Here is a 16,460-nt window from a genome sequence, read left to right on the forward strand (position 1 = left end):
GTATGCCTGCCAGCTGGTCTTGGTGCGCTATTTCATTGCCCGCGTTCCGTAATTGAGGAGAGCAGTACCCACGGCTGGGGTCAGCGTGTGTGTGAAGTGTTTGCTGCCGTCGGTGCCTGCAAGCAGAGATTGAGGCGGCAGCCCGACAGTGTATAAACCGGCTTTTGACAATCAGCTGAAGAAGCGAGGCGTTCGACTGCCGGCGTCTGTGAGCAGTGATTAAAGTGGCAGGCACATCGTAGGCATCCGGCATCTGTCAGCCAGCTAATAAAAGTAAGGCGCGTGGCTCCCACCTCCACGAGACATTCCTGAGGGGAGCAGAAGCGCAGGGAGTGGGCTGCTCTAATCTCGTCCCCGTTACATTGATTCATAGCGCCAAGAGGGGAGAAGGAGGTGCGCTACATGACCCGTGACGCTAGTGGTGAGCTCAAGTACGAGGGCGTTGCAGCAAGACAAATCCCTGACAGGCCAACTTTGCGCCCCATATGTGATCACAAGCAAGGAATCCTCAGCGCGTCAGCCTTTCATTTCAATTGATGATCTTGGCATTTAGATGCAGTTAAGGATGGCTTAAGCGTGTCGTCACCTTTGTTCTCTCTCACCTTCATTAACTGAGACCTCTTAAACTTTCCCATGCTGCGTTTTGACATTCATGCCGTCTTGTCGTGAAACAGTGTGAACCTGGAAATTGTGTGGAACTCGCCTCATCAGCCTGCGGCTTTCTTAACGGTGGTGTGTTTGTAGCAGTGTAAGACACCCTGTTGGAATTAGTTATAGTAACAGGGGTCTTACGCTGTGTGCTCTGTATTCCCCTGCGCCATCTCAGAGGAGACACCTCTCATATTGTGTCTTGTATTCCCATGGACTGGCATGCTCGCCGCTGTCAACAAATAACTGATTTATACCCCCCTCATAATAGTCATTAAGGAAAATGTGAGGTAGTATTAACTGTACGTTATTTTTCTATGACACTGTGAACAGCACAGAGCACCTCTCTGTACATTAGTGGTTTACCTTTTACCCTGTGTTTGCATTACTGTTTACTTAAGCATTTTGTGACATTTTACCCTACACTGTCCTTTACCTGCCCCTGCAACCTAACTATTATTATAGGGGTTTGTAAAGCGCCTGGTGACGCCTCCCGGCGTGTCCCCGCGCTGAAACTATCACCTGTGGGTTGGGGTTTTAGGCTGACTTAGTGCTCCCCACGCTAATTATGCAGAGTGTGACTCCTCCGCCTTTCTTCCTGACCAACCCAGGGGAGCCGAGTATTCAATGGAAAAAGTGGAAGAAAGTATTTTTGAATTATGCCACAGTGTGCGGGCCTAACCTGGGACTTGAGAGGAAGGTAGCGTTATTGGCATACTACTTGGGGGCAGAGGGGGAAGAAGTCCTAGATCACCTCCCGGACTTAGGCACGCAGGAAGCGAGAGGCCTCAATGAGCTAGAAGTGAGTCTTAAAAAATTGGATTTACATTACCTTCCCAAGACTAGCACCATAATGGAAAGGTACCATTTTGGAAAGAGGGCACAGAAGGAGGGAGAATCTATTGAAGATTTTGTATCAGAGTTGAGGAAACTAGCTGCAACTTGTAAATTTGGTGGTGCAAGTGAGGAGAGGATAAGGGATCAATTTGTAGTGGGTTGCAGAATGGAGCGTGTACGTGAAGAACTATGGCTCAAGGATGACCCACCTTTGAGGGAGGTTTTGATCATAGCCAAACAAGTGGAGCACATGTTGCAGTGTGTCAAGGAGATAAAGCAGGACACAGGAGAAAAATGGAAAGATGATAAGCCCGTTGTGAGTGAAGTGGTGACCGAATGTGAGGCCGTCTCAGTGATCAAAGGGCAGAAAGTAACGGGTAGAGAGCAGAAAGAAAACAGAGTGAGTGGATCATTCAAGGGCACCTGTTACAGATGTGGCAAGCAAGGGCCTCTCGCCAATGATAAAGAGTGTCCCGCTTTGAGGTTCACATGTAACAAGTGTGGGAAGAAAAGTCATTTTAAGCAATATTGCAAGACTGGACAAGGGTTCAACAGACAGAGTAGGGACAGGACGTACGTAGTCTGTGATGAATTTGTGGTGCAGGTCAAAGAAAGTCAGGTCAAATGCCAAAATGACACTGTGTGTGAAGAAATTGTAGTACAGGTTGAGGAGGGGCAGGTCAGCAGCCCCAAAGACACCATAAAAGTAGGGAACACTGAGTTAGAGGTGTTGTTCGATTCCTGCTCTAGAATAACAATTATTAATGCTAGGGAGTTCACCTGCGTGTCCAAGGGGAAGATAATCCTGAGGAGAATGGATATGAGACCCGGAGGGTATGCTGGGCGCCCCATCTCCATGAAAGGGTATTTCTGGGGCAAAATAGAATACAAGAACAGGTCAACAGTGTCCAAGGTGTATGTGTCCACTGTCGGAGACAGCATTTTGGGGTGGCAGGCACAAAAGGAGCTGGGGGTATATCTCAATCCCAACAGCAACCCCCAGATTTTAATACAGGAGATAATCCAACATAAAGATGATGTAGTGTCTGAGTTTAAAGAAGTATTCAGAGAAGAACTAGGATGCTTAAAGAACTACTGCCACAAAATCAAGTTGAAGGAAAACGCCAAGCCTGTCGTAGCCAAGGTCAGGAAGCTTCCCATTGCCATCCAAGAAGAGGTGAAATCTGAACTGGAGAAACTATGCAAAGCAGGGGTCATCGAACCAGTGGAAGCGACGGAATGGTTGGCACCCATTGTGGACGCTAAGAAAAAGGATGGGTCGGTCCGGCTCTGCATTGATCTGAGAGCGCTCAACAGAGAGGTCGTGGTTGATCGATTCCCCCTTCCGAACATCACCCAGATGATGAGCTTGCTTGAAGGGGCCAAGGTGTTCTCCACCCTCAACCTCACCTCTGCATACTTTCAGATCAAACTGCATGAAGAGTCACAAGAACTCACGGCGTTTGTGACACCCATGGGCGCGTACAAGTTCAAAAGGATGCCTTTTGGTTTGGTCTCGGCGGCCGCCGTGTTCCAGAGGCTCATGGGGAACATTTTGAAAGGCATCCCTGGCGTCGTGTGTTATCAGGACGACGTACTGAAATTAGCTAAAGACCACAAAGAACATGATGAAACTTTGAGACAAGTGCTAGGAAGGTTCAGGTCACAAGGGCTAACTCTAAAAGAAGAAAAATGCGTCTTTGGCTGCGCAGAATTGGACTTTTTGGGACACAAAGTGACAGCTGAAGGAATATGGCCTAAAGCGGAGCTCCAGAACACTATTGTGAGTTTGATGCCCCCCACAAGCAAGGATGAAATCAAGTCATTCATGGGTATGTTGGAGTTCTATGGGAAATTTATACGGAACCTTGCAGGAAGGACGTACGCCATCAGGTTGCTATTGAAGAAAGAGTTGGAGTTCAACTGGAGTAAAGAGTGTCAAAGGGAGTTTGAAGATGTAAGAAAAGCACTGTCAGAAGCCCCCAGTTTGAAGTCCTACATACCCAACCAGGCGACAGTAGTCACCACCGATGCAAGTGCTAAAGGGCTGGGAGCGGTCCTCACACAAATAGGCAGAGGCGGAGAAGAAACCATTGCGTTCGCCTCTAGATCACTCCAGAAGTCTGAAAACAACTACTCAGTCATGGAAAAAGAGGCTCTGCCAGTTTCCTGGGCACTAGGTAAATTCAGAGACTTCCTGTGGGGCACACAATTCACACTGCGTACTGACCACAAGCGGCTAGTCGAAGTCTTCAGCAAGAAGGGCCTAGATGCCATCTCCAGCAGGATCAGGCGATGGGTGGTCAGTCTTCAAGAATATACCTTCTGCGTCGAGTATGTCCCTGGTACGCACAATTTTGCAGCGGACTGCTTGTCAAGACTCGTGAATGAAGAGGAAGTGAAGGAGGCGGATGTTGAAGCGGATGAACACCAGATGGAGAATGTCTGCGCTATCCAGAGGGCAATAGGAGAAGAAACATGGAAAAACGCTATGAAGGAAGACTAAATCTTGGAGAAGGTGTACAACAGAATAAAGAGCAGGTGGAAGCAAGAAGACAAAAAAGAGGAGAGTATGCGGCCGTACTGGATGGTCAAAGATGAGCTTTCCATGGTCGATGAATGCCTGTTCAGGGGGACAAGACTGGTACCGCCTGCGTCGGTGAGAGAAAGCCTAGTCGAAATAGCCCATGAAGGCCACATGGGTATCACCAAGACGAAGCAAAGGCTGAGAGAGAACTATTGGTGGCCAAGTATGGACATTGCAATTGAAAGGAAAATTAGGGACTGCATTCCGTGCTGCAACAGTCTTGAAGCAAATGACACCACCAATGGTATGTAGGCCACCCCGTCAGGACCCTGGGAGGAGGTGGCACTGGACATTGTGGGTCCATTGACAGGAGAGGTACGCACCCCGTACATTCTGGTGCTCATGGACATGTATTCTAGATGGCCGGAAGTGAGACTAGTGAGCGAGGTCACGACGAAAGTTGTCATTGAATTCATGCAAGAGTTATTTGTCAGAGAGGGGCTACCCAGCAGCCTACTCATAGACAATGGGGTGCAATTGTGTTCCAAAGAGATGGAAGACTTCCTGGAGGGAAGAGGTATCACACATAAACGGTGTGCCCTGTATCACCCTGAGACTAACGGCATGATCGAACGTTTCAATAAAACCTCAAGGAAAGCATCCAACTAGCGAAAGCCAGTGGTTTGAGCTGGAAGGAAGAGATGTGGAGACGTGTGGAAGCATACAGGTTCACCCCGCATCAAACGACGGGGGTCACTCCTTTCGAGTTCCTCAGGGCAAGGGTACCCAACACCAAGCTATCCCCAGGATGGATGGGGTGGCACAAGGGATGGTCGGATCACTCAAAAGAAACTAAAAGCCTAGAGAAACAAGAAGGAGCCATGAGGGAAAGGAAAGAAAGATACGACCAACTCAAATCTACGCGGGATGCTGAGTTCAAAGTAGGAGATAACATCAAGATCAGGACACCTACTGGTAGAGCAAGTTGGTCAGGATGCAGTGGTCCAACCAAGATCACAAAGCTGTTCAAGAACGCTGCGAAGACTCAGGAAGGGAAAATATGGAACCTGGGAAGAGTAGTGAGGTTTCACCCACCCGGGAATGACTCCGATAGTGAAGGGGAGGAGAAAAGGGTATACAACCGTTACAACGCAACTTTTACAACGACCTACCATTACAACGCAACTTTTACAATGCAAACTATTACAACGCATTGCGCTGGGGGGCGCTCTAGGATAGGGAATAGGTTAATTTACTATCCAATAACCTTCCCTACTATCCACGGGGACTGGAGTTGGAATAGTAAATTAAACTATTCACTATCCAGCGCCTAAAAGCATTATGCATTGTAATGGTATGCGTTGTAAAAACTGCGTTGTAAAGGTAGGCGTTGTAAAAGTATGCGTTGTAACGTCATACATCCGGAGAAAAGTGATGTGGGAGGTAACAATCGTCCTAATGCTAGGAAGCCGTTGCCGGTCTCACACCCAGGTGTTAGGTCTAGTAGGAGAGTGACCAGGCCCCCCAGACACTGGGATCAATATGTTATGATGTGACTTCCTGTATACTGGATTTAGGTCAATATGTCATGATGTTCATTTCTGTACACTGTTGTTCTTCTTTTTATTCCCACTTTTCATTCCGCAGGGGAGGGGGATGTGTGGTATCTCCCACCTTTGTTTCCCCCGGCGGCTCCGCGTGTAATGGAGCTGCTCGCGGTGACATCACTTCAAATGTCACCGCGACCAGCATTCCAGAGCAAGCGCCGGGGACTGTGTGAAGAGGATCTTGGCGAGAGGCTGTGGCTGAGGTCGACAGGTTACAACGGAAGTTAAATAAACAAGTTTGGTAAACTTCACAAACCGTCTTGTGTGTGTGATTAAGCACATTTCCACACCTTGTCCTTTTCTTTACCCATTTAAAAGGCAGCAATATGAGGACAACAAAATGATTTAGGATTTTGTGTCAGCAACTAGTGTCATGCCCTTGGTGAACTGTGCAATCAGCACCTTTATCATAACCTCAGAGAGCAGACAAAAACATAAAACAACTTTATAAGTTTCAAATACTTGATCGATAACTTTAAACGGAAACCTTGACCTCCTCTCTCGCCCTGCCACCTCCATCAACATCAACCCCTTGTCAAGTGACTTCCACACATTCCTGGAAAACCCTGTAAACATTCACACTCCAATTAAAAGACACACATCGAACCTTTCAGACTTCAAACAAGAGCCTGCCAAATCATCTCCTAAACAACTACCAATCCAGCTTTAAATTGTTCTGTAGCACAGAGACAGCTACCAATAAACTGAATGCAATACCATTCACACCACAGACAAAGATGATCCCTCTCGTCAGACATGGCGGGAGCTCTCAGCAGTCTTTGACTCCACTGACTCCCTCACCCTCATCCACACTCCGAAGTCTTGAGTGGGATTCACTGACAGCATAATTATCTGTTCTCTTCCCGATTCAAGAGACACAACATGGAGCCCCACGTACGCTAATCACCGATAACAGCGTCAAAATTCACCAGTGCACTGATGACAAAACTCTGCTTGAAAGTCTCCCCCGCTACTGACATCCAGTGCCTCTGTCTGCAACTAACCCAGACCTGGATGTCCAGCACTTACCTTCAGCTCAGCCCACCAAGACAGAATTCCTGCTCGTTGCCAAGAACAATAAACATGGTACCAGCGCTCTCTACTGATGAAAGTGAAACTGTTTTTTCACAGAGGGACTTCAGAGCTGCTGTCCAAGCCCTCATACTCTCGCATCTGGATGGTGTCAACATCCACGGCCTACCTTGACTCCGGAGTGCGCTCCCTTAAGGGCATCCTATAAGCTGTAGAAGCCTCATTGAGAGCCTGAAGAAGTATAAACCATCACTCATACCCTAAAGAAACCCCACTGGCTCCCATTTTCAGCCAGCAACATAAACACCTGCATCATCTACAACACCATTAGTACCCACGACTCAGACAGTTTGGCTGAAAATCACACATTCTCTGTTGTTCCTGGTGTGAGAAGTTACAGTTATAGTGGGCCCCTTGCACCAGTCCAAACAACCCTTATTGATGGTAGGTTTAAAAAAAACCTTTATCGAAAGCGATCCTCGTGGTAGCTATGGAGAGCAGCTTGAAGGAGTGTAAAGCAGCTTGGATTACCGGATTATAACCTCTTGAATGACCAAATGAAAGGAGAACCAAACCAGATATATATATATATATATATATATATATATATATATATATATATATATATATATATATATATATATATATATATATGTGTGTGTATATATATATATATATATATATATATATATATATATATATGTATTTATTACTAAATGAAGTCTGCAAAGGGGCCCAGCTCATGCATAGGCACCCTCTTACACAAAACCCAGCACCCTGCCTTCAGGATTGATAAACCCTGCCATAGGGGGGACTGATTATATGTGTAGTGATGTAAGGTAGATATAGGGAACCTATATCTAAGTAAGGGGTGCACACACCACCTTACACAGGCTGCTGTAGCAGACCTGTTGTGTCATTTTGAGTGGCTTCTCAGGGGTGGCATAATACATGCTGCAGTCCCTGGGAGATCCCTGTGGTACCTATGCCCTGGGATTACAGGATACCATATACTAGGGACTTATAAGGGTACCCCAGAATCCAATCTGGAGTGTACCTAAAGTACAGGAACAACCAATTTAGGGAGAGGACAGATAGGCGAGGGTCCTGAATAGCAGGATCCCAGCCAAACTAAGTCGAAAACCAGCAAAACACCAGGAAAAAAGTGGGGGCAATCATGCAGTCAGATTCCACCTTCCTACACCTGACACACCCACAGTAAGAATATCATTGGACTGGACATGAAAAATTGCAAAAAAGAATCTCACCTCCAGAACTTATTAGTTTTACATTAGCTTTTGGGCAATGCTGTACAGCATTGTCAGGATGCTGTGGAGCATGGTCAAAGGATGAAAGAAAGGTCATGCACACACCTACTAAATGATGTGGGTGCTTTTCAATTTAATTTATGGACCCTAGATGGAGTGGTAAATAAAGAAACGTTAGTTAAAAATAGTGTTAAAGTATTTTTTAAGGCTGTGAGGCCCACAGCAATTTGCTGATTTGTAGTCCCAAAAGTAATTTTTTTAAAATAAGGACCACACAGGGGACTGGGGCAATGGCAGATTGGGTATGGCAACATGGGAGTAGAATAGAAGCACATGAGGGGGAAACAACATGGAACAAGGGCCAAGGGTGTTGGCCAGGCTGAGAAGTACACAATAGAGAGCTTGCAGCACACGAGGGAACCATCAACATATATAGCTCAAGTGGTGGATATTTAAGGGTGATAAAGCAAGAGAGAGATGGAAAACACATGCACTCTAATGGATTCCTTAAGCAAAAGGAAAAAAGTAGTTCACTAAAAGTGAGCAGCGGTGGTATTCAGTTGGTGAAGCTAAACAATGGTAAAGAGGCTATGCTCCAGGGGAGGGACAAACCAAGATGGACATGGAAGGCATCAAATGAGAAGGACTGGCATGCGGCTCTGTGGCATGCGATACCTTAAACTGGTCTTGGCATTTTATTCAATAGCATTACGTTTACTGTGATTTTGAGCCCACATTTACAATGTGAAATAAAAATACAAGACCCAGAATGCAAGTTGCTGTACGTTAAAAATGAAAGTCTGCATATGGGGTGAAAGGAGAAAGGACCACTTTGCAGCTATGTAATTTTATTCTCTGCATTTAAGGGCAGCTTGCACTGTTGCAATCTATGCCACATCTGTGCAATATTAATGAATCACAGTAATAAAGTTATTTGTAAAAAAGTGAGAATGTTTTCTTTCTCCTTCTCTTTTTCTTTCCCTCACTCTTTACTGTTCCCTTACTTCTTGTCACTGCTTTTTCTCTTCTGGTTTTCTTTTTTCCCTTTTGTTCTATTTTGATTTATATCTTTCATGTTCTTCACTTTGGTTAGCTCCATTTAATTTAATGATTATTCTTTCCACTTAATCTCTTTGTTAAACCTTCATTTTCTTATTTCATTGTCCTCTCTTTATGTTAGTTTTACTGTTTCATTTACATGAGTGTAGCACTTCAACGGTATGTGAGTGATCCAGAGTAATGGAGGACAGTGGGATCCATTTGGATACCCCTAGACAGGCCTAGAACAAAGTGGAGCATGATGACTATGTTGTCGGACAGTGGGCGTGTGTCACCTGTAGCTGAAGCGGGAAGAACCACTCACTGAAGTGAGGGGAGTGGAGACAGGGGGGCCTTTTCACAATTCTATGAGGCTTTTGGTTTGGAATGAATGAGCTGCTGATTAGTGTTACTGAACACTGCCATTTGGTGGATGGACAGGATGAATGCTGAGATTGTAGGATCGGTTTTGGAAGGTGAGTAAGTCTCTAGGTGAGGCCTCCACTTTTGTCCGTCCCTATTACTCCTTCAGTTGGGCTGATGACATCTGGGTGCAGAGACCTCACTCCTCTTTATGACTCTGTTGTGGTGCTCCAGGATGGAGACGGCCCGGTGCTACCTGATGTGAAAACCATCACTCTACACAAAGGTTGTGTCAGGAGAGCAGCCTGAAGGGACCTCTTGAAACAGCCTGAGCGGAACACTTGCTGGGTCTGGTGGGTCAGGGGACTGGAACACTCACTCCAGAAATGAGGGTTCATCTCATGGTCACAGGTTGGAATCCCGATGGGTCCACTCAGCCTTTCATCCTTCTGAGCTCCACAAAAGGAGTGACATTGAGTTTGTTAACAATAAACATCTGTTATTTCAGTGCCAATAGATACAAGTTTGAATTTGTGTTTTCCAAATACAAATTATATGTTATATTTAAGGGAGAACCACCCCAAACCGGTTCCTCAGTTTGAGTCAGTGGATCAACAGTCTCTTTCTGGAAGTGGTTTATAAAATGGGACCAAAACCACCCACTTAGTTGCAGTTCCACTTATTTTATGACCAAGAAAGGCAATACTCCACATAATATTCAAAAGACTGAAGAGCAGACAGGAATACTGTTTGCCTGACAGATGATCTACCAGAGGTGAGGGGCATAACCTGAAGTCTGGCCTATCTACTGAAGAAGCTGTGGACCTGCCTGATGTGCCCTGAAGCCTGGCTGTCTGCTGAGAGTGGTACGTTGTCTGTCTAATCCTGCAGGTGACTTCACTGTCTAGGATGAGCGAGGTCCAGCACATCCAGGAAGAAGCAGACTACTCAAGAGAAATCTTAAGAGGATCCTGGTGCCCCACAGTTTCTCATCTCAGTTCCTGGTGAGAATGGTTGTTTTGTGGTCAACGACGGTCCAGTTAGAGTTGCAACTACAGGATTGCCATAGTCAATGACAAGTGCTGCGACTGCAAGATTGCTGTAGGGCCACATGAGAGCAGTAACTGCTTTATTGCATAGGCCTTGCGGAGGGCTGCAACTGAGGGATTGCCTTCTGCCTAGCCAGAGCTGTGCTTCCCTTAGGTCCATCTGGGATTGCAACCTCAAGACTGTCAGTTCAGCTCCATCTGACATAGGTCTGCTCCTGTATAACCTGTCGCCGCAACTTATCCAACAGGGCTGGGTGAGTGCGCTGCCAGACATGGCCTGCATCTGGCTCTGACGCCCATCAGAAGACTTGTGGGTTCTCTGCATCTCCTGCTGGGTACTCAGTAGGGCCACCACCGCTACAAGATACACCAGAAGGACTGAAACAGTATCACCTCTCTCGAGAAAGGGTAAGAAAAGGAACGACTGAGAGCATTTAAACTGTGGCACATATAAACTGCACCTGAGCTTGGCTCACACTACTGATGACTCACCAGCCAGAAGGGAAGGGGAACCCAATCCAGAGGGGGGTCACTGGGGAGCAGTATAGATGGAGAGGGGCGATGGTAGAGCCTTCGAGGGATTACACGCAGGAACACTATCCTGTGTGTTCATTTTAATGTGTAAAATTTAGGACAACTGTCTTTTTATAAAGACAACCACTGGGCTGTACTTTAAGATTGATGTGTCTTTTATTTTATTGTTGAGCGCTGAGCTTGAGAACCCCCCACACTACAGTCCTGAGAGGCCTGTGACTGCTCACCCTCGCTACCCGGAGTGTCAAGTGTGAAGGGGTTGCACTTGACCCACTTTACAGTCTTATTAGAGCTGCCCACCTGTCATCATTGGCAAATGACTTTAACAAGCCATGGCCAAGGCCCTCTAGCCTCTGCCTTCCCCATGGCTCCCCCAACAGGGTCTGACAAGTGGTAAATCTCTTGGACCCCTGGCTCTGCCGTGGGGATTCTCAGTGGTGTTATTGGGGCCATTCTTTTGAGGAGCTCACTTTGAATATTCTGATTCGGTCCCAGCTAGTCATGCACTCTTTCCAGACCCCTGGCATGAAATGCTGCCGTACCTCTATGTCCTGGGTGTAAAAGTATGTGAAGTTCTTTTGTGCCGGTAGCGACGCCGACGACTCTATTCAGTGGAGTCCGTACAGCGCCGGATGCTGTACGCCATGCATGACTCATTGGGCAATGATGCCCCAATCCATACCCCTGCCCAGTTGATGGGGAGTTACAATTCATGATACAGGCGGTGATGCTCACAACCTTAAGTAAACTACAGCCCTGCCAACACCGTTCAAGAGGGTGTTGTGATGGGGTTGTGGTGCTCGTGGTCAAGGAGATCCCGACCACAAGCTTGGGATCTTCTCATCCCAGTCTAAAACCCCGCACCCAAGCAAGCAGCTACCCACAGTCTGTGTCCCAGGGGTGAGCGCTCCGGGCAGGTGCCACTGCCTTCTGATGGTGCCAATCTTCTTCCAGCGCATGTCACTTCTGCCTTCCCTACTACCGAAGATATCCAAAACTTCAGATGCTTCTTGGTGTTAGACCGCGCAGCAGAACTGGCAGCGTGTTGAGTTCCAAGACACTCTGTGCCTCAGGTGTCAGCACAGCCGCGTTCACAAGGGAGACATTTCCAGAACAGCTGTAATGATGTCTTGTGTTACAATGAGGGGTTAAAGTTGTTTCTTTCTCATACAAGGACATCACCAACACTGCTCTTGAGCAATCAGTCACATCACTCCTTCGAAGCAGGGTCAAGGGCACCCATCCTGGCAGACTGGTTGAATGTTATCCATGCAAGGGGGTTTGGCAGCAGCTACTCCACCTATGGTTTTCTAAAGAATCTCTCAGTCGTTGCTTGTTTGTTGTCCCTCGGCTTCTAGTCAAGAAAGCTCGTTACAGGGAGTTAGTTTTCCAAATTGCAGACTGACATTGTGTATTCCTGCAGCTAGTTCTGAGACTGGTTCTGAGCAGTTCCGTGATTTTCCCTTTTTCCTGCAGATTTGTCAAGCCATGGTATGTGTCCCAAAGCCCATGTGATCAATCCATATCTGTTAGAAAGTATTTGGCCATGGTGGAAGCAGATGGTATGGTTTTAAGAAGAGAAAAATTAGCTACATTGGAAAAGGCCTCAATGATGGCCATAAAAAATCGATATCCTCTTGCAGGATGTAAGATTTAAAGCAGGTGACATTCTGTGCCATGGTTCAGGAGTTCCAGGCTTAGATGTAAATGGTCTGGAATGCATTAATTTTCATTGAATGCAATATTCGGCAAGCCAGGAAATACTGCTCGACATCCATGTTTACGGACGTCCACCAGGAGGATCTCAGTACTAACAAGAGAGCAGCTGTGGGTCCTCTGACAGGCTGTGGCAGTGTCGTTACCACTCACAAAACCCCTCCCTGAAGTTCCTAGGTAGGAAGGATTAGAGGCTGTTGTTGAAAATGCATCTCTCCTTGGACAGTCAGTGATTTGGTTACGTTTTTAAGAACCTTAGGATTTAACTGTGGGTAGAGCTCAGGGGGAGGTGGGTGGACAGTGCACCGCCCATTGGGGGTGGAGGGTCTGTGTTGGTGGAGAGTGCAGAGCTCAGAGGGGGAGGTGGGTGGACAGTGCACCGCCCGTTGGGGGTGGAGGGTCTGTGTTGGTGGAGAGTGCAGAGCTCAGAGGGGGAGGTGGGTGGACAGTGCACCGCCCGTTGGGGGTGGAGGGTCTGTGTTGGTGGAGAGTGCAGAGCTCAGAGGGGGAGGTGGGTGGACAGCGCACCGCCCGTTGGGGGTGGAGGGTCTGTGTTGGTGGAGAGTGCAGAGCTCAGAGGGGGAGGTGGGTGGACAGCGCACCGCCCGTTGGGGGTGGAGGGTCTGTGTTGGTGGAGAGTGCAGAGCTCAGAGGGGGAGGTGGGTGGACAGCGCACCGCCCATTGGGGGTGGAGGGTCTGTGTTGGTGGAGAGTGCAGAGCTCAGGGGGGCAGTGGGTGGACAGTGCACCGCCAGTGAGGGGCTGTGTTGGTGGGACCGGAAAACTAAGACAGTAGAAGGGAAGGCAGCAAGAGTGCGCAGCTGCAAAAACACAGTTTTCGTGCTTAGCTTTAGCTTCGCACCGCCTGCGCCCCTAAATATGGCAGCAGCCCTAGTTTTGTTGGTTTCTGTCAGAACGCCTTGTGCCCCTCAAACCCCCCACCCCCAGGTTACACACTACATATAGCGATGCTCATTTAAAGCTCCCCAGAATCTAACCATCATTTCTTTGATGTTGACAGAACAAGGTGAGAGCGGAGAAGCAGAAAATTGCGACTGAGAGTAAACAGCTGCGCCAGCTCCTGAGAGATAAAGAGCAGACACTGAACCAGAGACTGGAGGAGATGGAGAAGAGGATTACCGCTGTAGAAAATGCAAATATCACCAAGTTGTCCAATCAAATCACTTCTCTGAAAGCCCTGATAACAGATCTGGAGGAAAAATACAAGGAGCCAGCGTTGGACCTCCTGAAGGTGAGACACCGCTTAGTGAAAACAAGACAATACAGAAGAGCTACATTCATATGGAGTGAAGCGTTGAATGTAAGTGGAGAACATGTATGATCAACAGACAGGGTTAATTTACATTGACCTCCTATTTCAGACAACCCAACAAAATATAAACTAACAGCAAATCCTTCTGCTCTGACAGCCCTACCCATAGTACAGACTGATTCAGTACAGAGGAAACTACTTGTATACTGACAGCCCAACACAGTATAAAGAAGAGCTGTACTACGTCAAACAATCCCATTCAGAATATCACACTCCGCTGTGTAACATGACCCCATTCAGAATGTGGTAATACATTATTATAGCCTTATAGCCCGCCGTAGCGGACTATACCGGCTATTAAAGGCCCGCTGAATCGTTAAAGGCCCGAGCCGAAGGCGAGGGACTTTAACGAGACAGCGGGACTTTAATTGCCGGTATAGCCCAGCTACGAAGGGCTATAAGGCTATTAGAACATTCTGCCACTAGAGGACAGAATGTTATAACAAATTAAACAAAGGGTTCTCGAAGCTCGAGGGGATATAAATCCCCTCGAGCTTCGAGAAGCCTTTGTAGAACATTGGAATGTTGCTCTGCGGGCCTTTACCGGCCCGTAGAAGCAGGGAGCACTCCATTGTCCGCAATGGAGCTCCCAACATTCCAATGTTCTAATTTCTATTGCTTAAAATTTCCTATGGAGGCAGCAATGAAGATCCTTAAAACAGTGTTAAATATGAATCTTTTCAATTTCATTCCTAAGCTGAAATATATTAACGGATTTGATACATTTCTAGTTAATGCTATTATTGATGGAACTCAAATAAATAGAGTGAGCACTGGTCAAATTCATTAATTGGTTGAGACTCTGAATATACTTACTACAGTGTGTGCAGTTTTAGTGAATCTAGCTAGCACGACCCATCACCCCTTGTTTACATTTTACAACAAACCATGTGTGCACAGGTGAAAGAGAAGACTCTCGTAGAATGGTCACATTGTGGGATATGGCTGAATACTTTGGTACAGCTGTATCAACAGCAGGTTTCAGGGTTTTTAGTAAGGTTAAGCGCTGTGTATCCAAACGGTAATAAAGCTCTGGTGCTCGTGGTCTTAAAGGTCACTTAAGCTGAATTACCCCAGTCCATTCATTTCATAATTTGTTTTTAAAACTGAAACAATTCTGAGTGAAGTCCATTTTTTTTACATAGAACATGATTTAATGACTGAGGCTGTTCCAGTTCAAGTGTGACCAGTTCTTCCAGAGTATTAAGCGCCTCCTGTTGTGAACAAAAACACCCTGGCATAGCAGACAGTAGTGCTTTTTCCTGAGTACGGGTTATACCCAGTTCTAGCTTTGCAGCTTGAATGGGTAGACATTAACTAACAGCAACAAGAGGCTTAAGGGTCTTATCCTCTGCTTTATCCAAAATCCTTGTTTATTCATAGGTGTACATTTAATTCCATATAAGAGCATTAGAAGTATGTTGGTGTGGTATACTCTGAGCATGGATACTAGTTGTTTCTCTGGTATAGCACAAATTATTTCCAGTGATGCAGGAGTTTTAAAGCAGGAACGAGAGGCTATAATGCATGACGCATTCAGAATATATCAGTCTGTACTCCATCTGCCCTCACTCTGAATTTAAAAGTTCTGCTGTCTTGAGGGCCCATTTGGGATTTTGCAAGCTGTGCTGTGTCATGTGACCCTATTCAGAATATCACAGACTGTGTGTGTTGAGGTGTGAGGTGGGCACCCTAGTGTCTCCTTAGATGAGATCCTTGCATTACCCTGAATTGTACAACTAATACCTAAACTTTTGCAAACATTTAAAATCTGTTGTGGAAACTGATGTCGTCCTTTTGTTTTGCAGGATATCAGAAGCACCCTGGACAGGTAAGGCTGTTTTATTGTCCTCCTCTCAGTGTGTAGGGAGCAGGTCTGGCTGCAGTGTGGAAATGTCAGTACTGAGCTCACACAGATCCTCTCTGCTGCCAGAGCAACACCACCTCAGACAATTATTATATGTAGATCACCTCATAACTACTCTCCTACTTACAAACAGTGTCGAGGCCCCTGGCTTGTTTTCAAACCATCCACATACTTTAAAAAAAAAATTTCAATCTAATAAAAATTAATTGAGTTTTCAAAAAATGACCTTGACACTCCTCAAACATCTACTCTTGGAATTCCTGTGTGTCCACAAAAAGCACCTTTGTCCACAAACCCAGAGTACTGAAAACCTCCTTCGATAGATTCCGGCGCCACTGCCAATCCTCAAATGTCCCTCTAGTGCTTTGAAACATCATTAGAAATGTCTAAAACCCTCATCCTCCCCTAAACCTGTCTCATCCTAGTTTTATGACCCAAGTTTAAGAAGCATACATAATGTATTGCTTGCGCCTATCGGACTGCAAGTGGCCCCAGTACCCAGAGTTAAATTACCAATAGAAGTGAGTGGGCACAATTTGAAAACTTTTTCTGGGGAATTAACAGCTTAATGAAAGCGACTAGTTCTCACATAATGACGGGTACAGTAGAGAGACGCGGACTACAGTTGTTCAAATTGAGGC

The 16,460-nt window shown here is 46.4% G+C and overlaps 1 protein-coding gene across 1 annotated transcript in view; it reads left to right on the forward strand.

Moving 5' to 3' along the window:
* The window catches only part of LOC147724986 (E3 ubiquitin-protein ligase TRIM39-like), a 225,001-nt gene that overhangs the window by 162,058 nt on the left and 46,483 nt on the right, over window positions 1-16,460 (forward strand). Inside the window, exons 3-4 of the mRNA XM_086967097.1 lie at window positions 13,641-13,871; window positions 15,761-15,783. Of these exons, the coding sequence (XP_086823223.1) occupies window positions 13,641-13,871; window positions 15,761-15,783 (254 nt within the window). The remainder of the gene's footprint in view (window positions 1-13,640; window positions 13,872-15,760; window positions 15,784-16,460) is intronic.

This window comes from Lissotriton vulgaris, chromosome 4_1, assembly GCF_964263255.1.
Source record: "Lissotriton vulgaris chromosome 4_1, aLisVul1.2, whole genome shotgun sequence".
NCBI lineage: Eukaryota > Metazoa > Chordata > Amphibia > Caudata > Salamandridae > Lissotriton > Lissotriton vulgaris.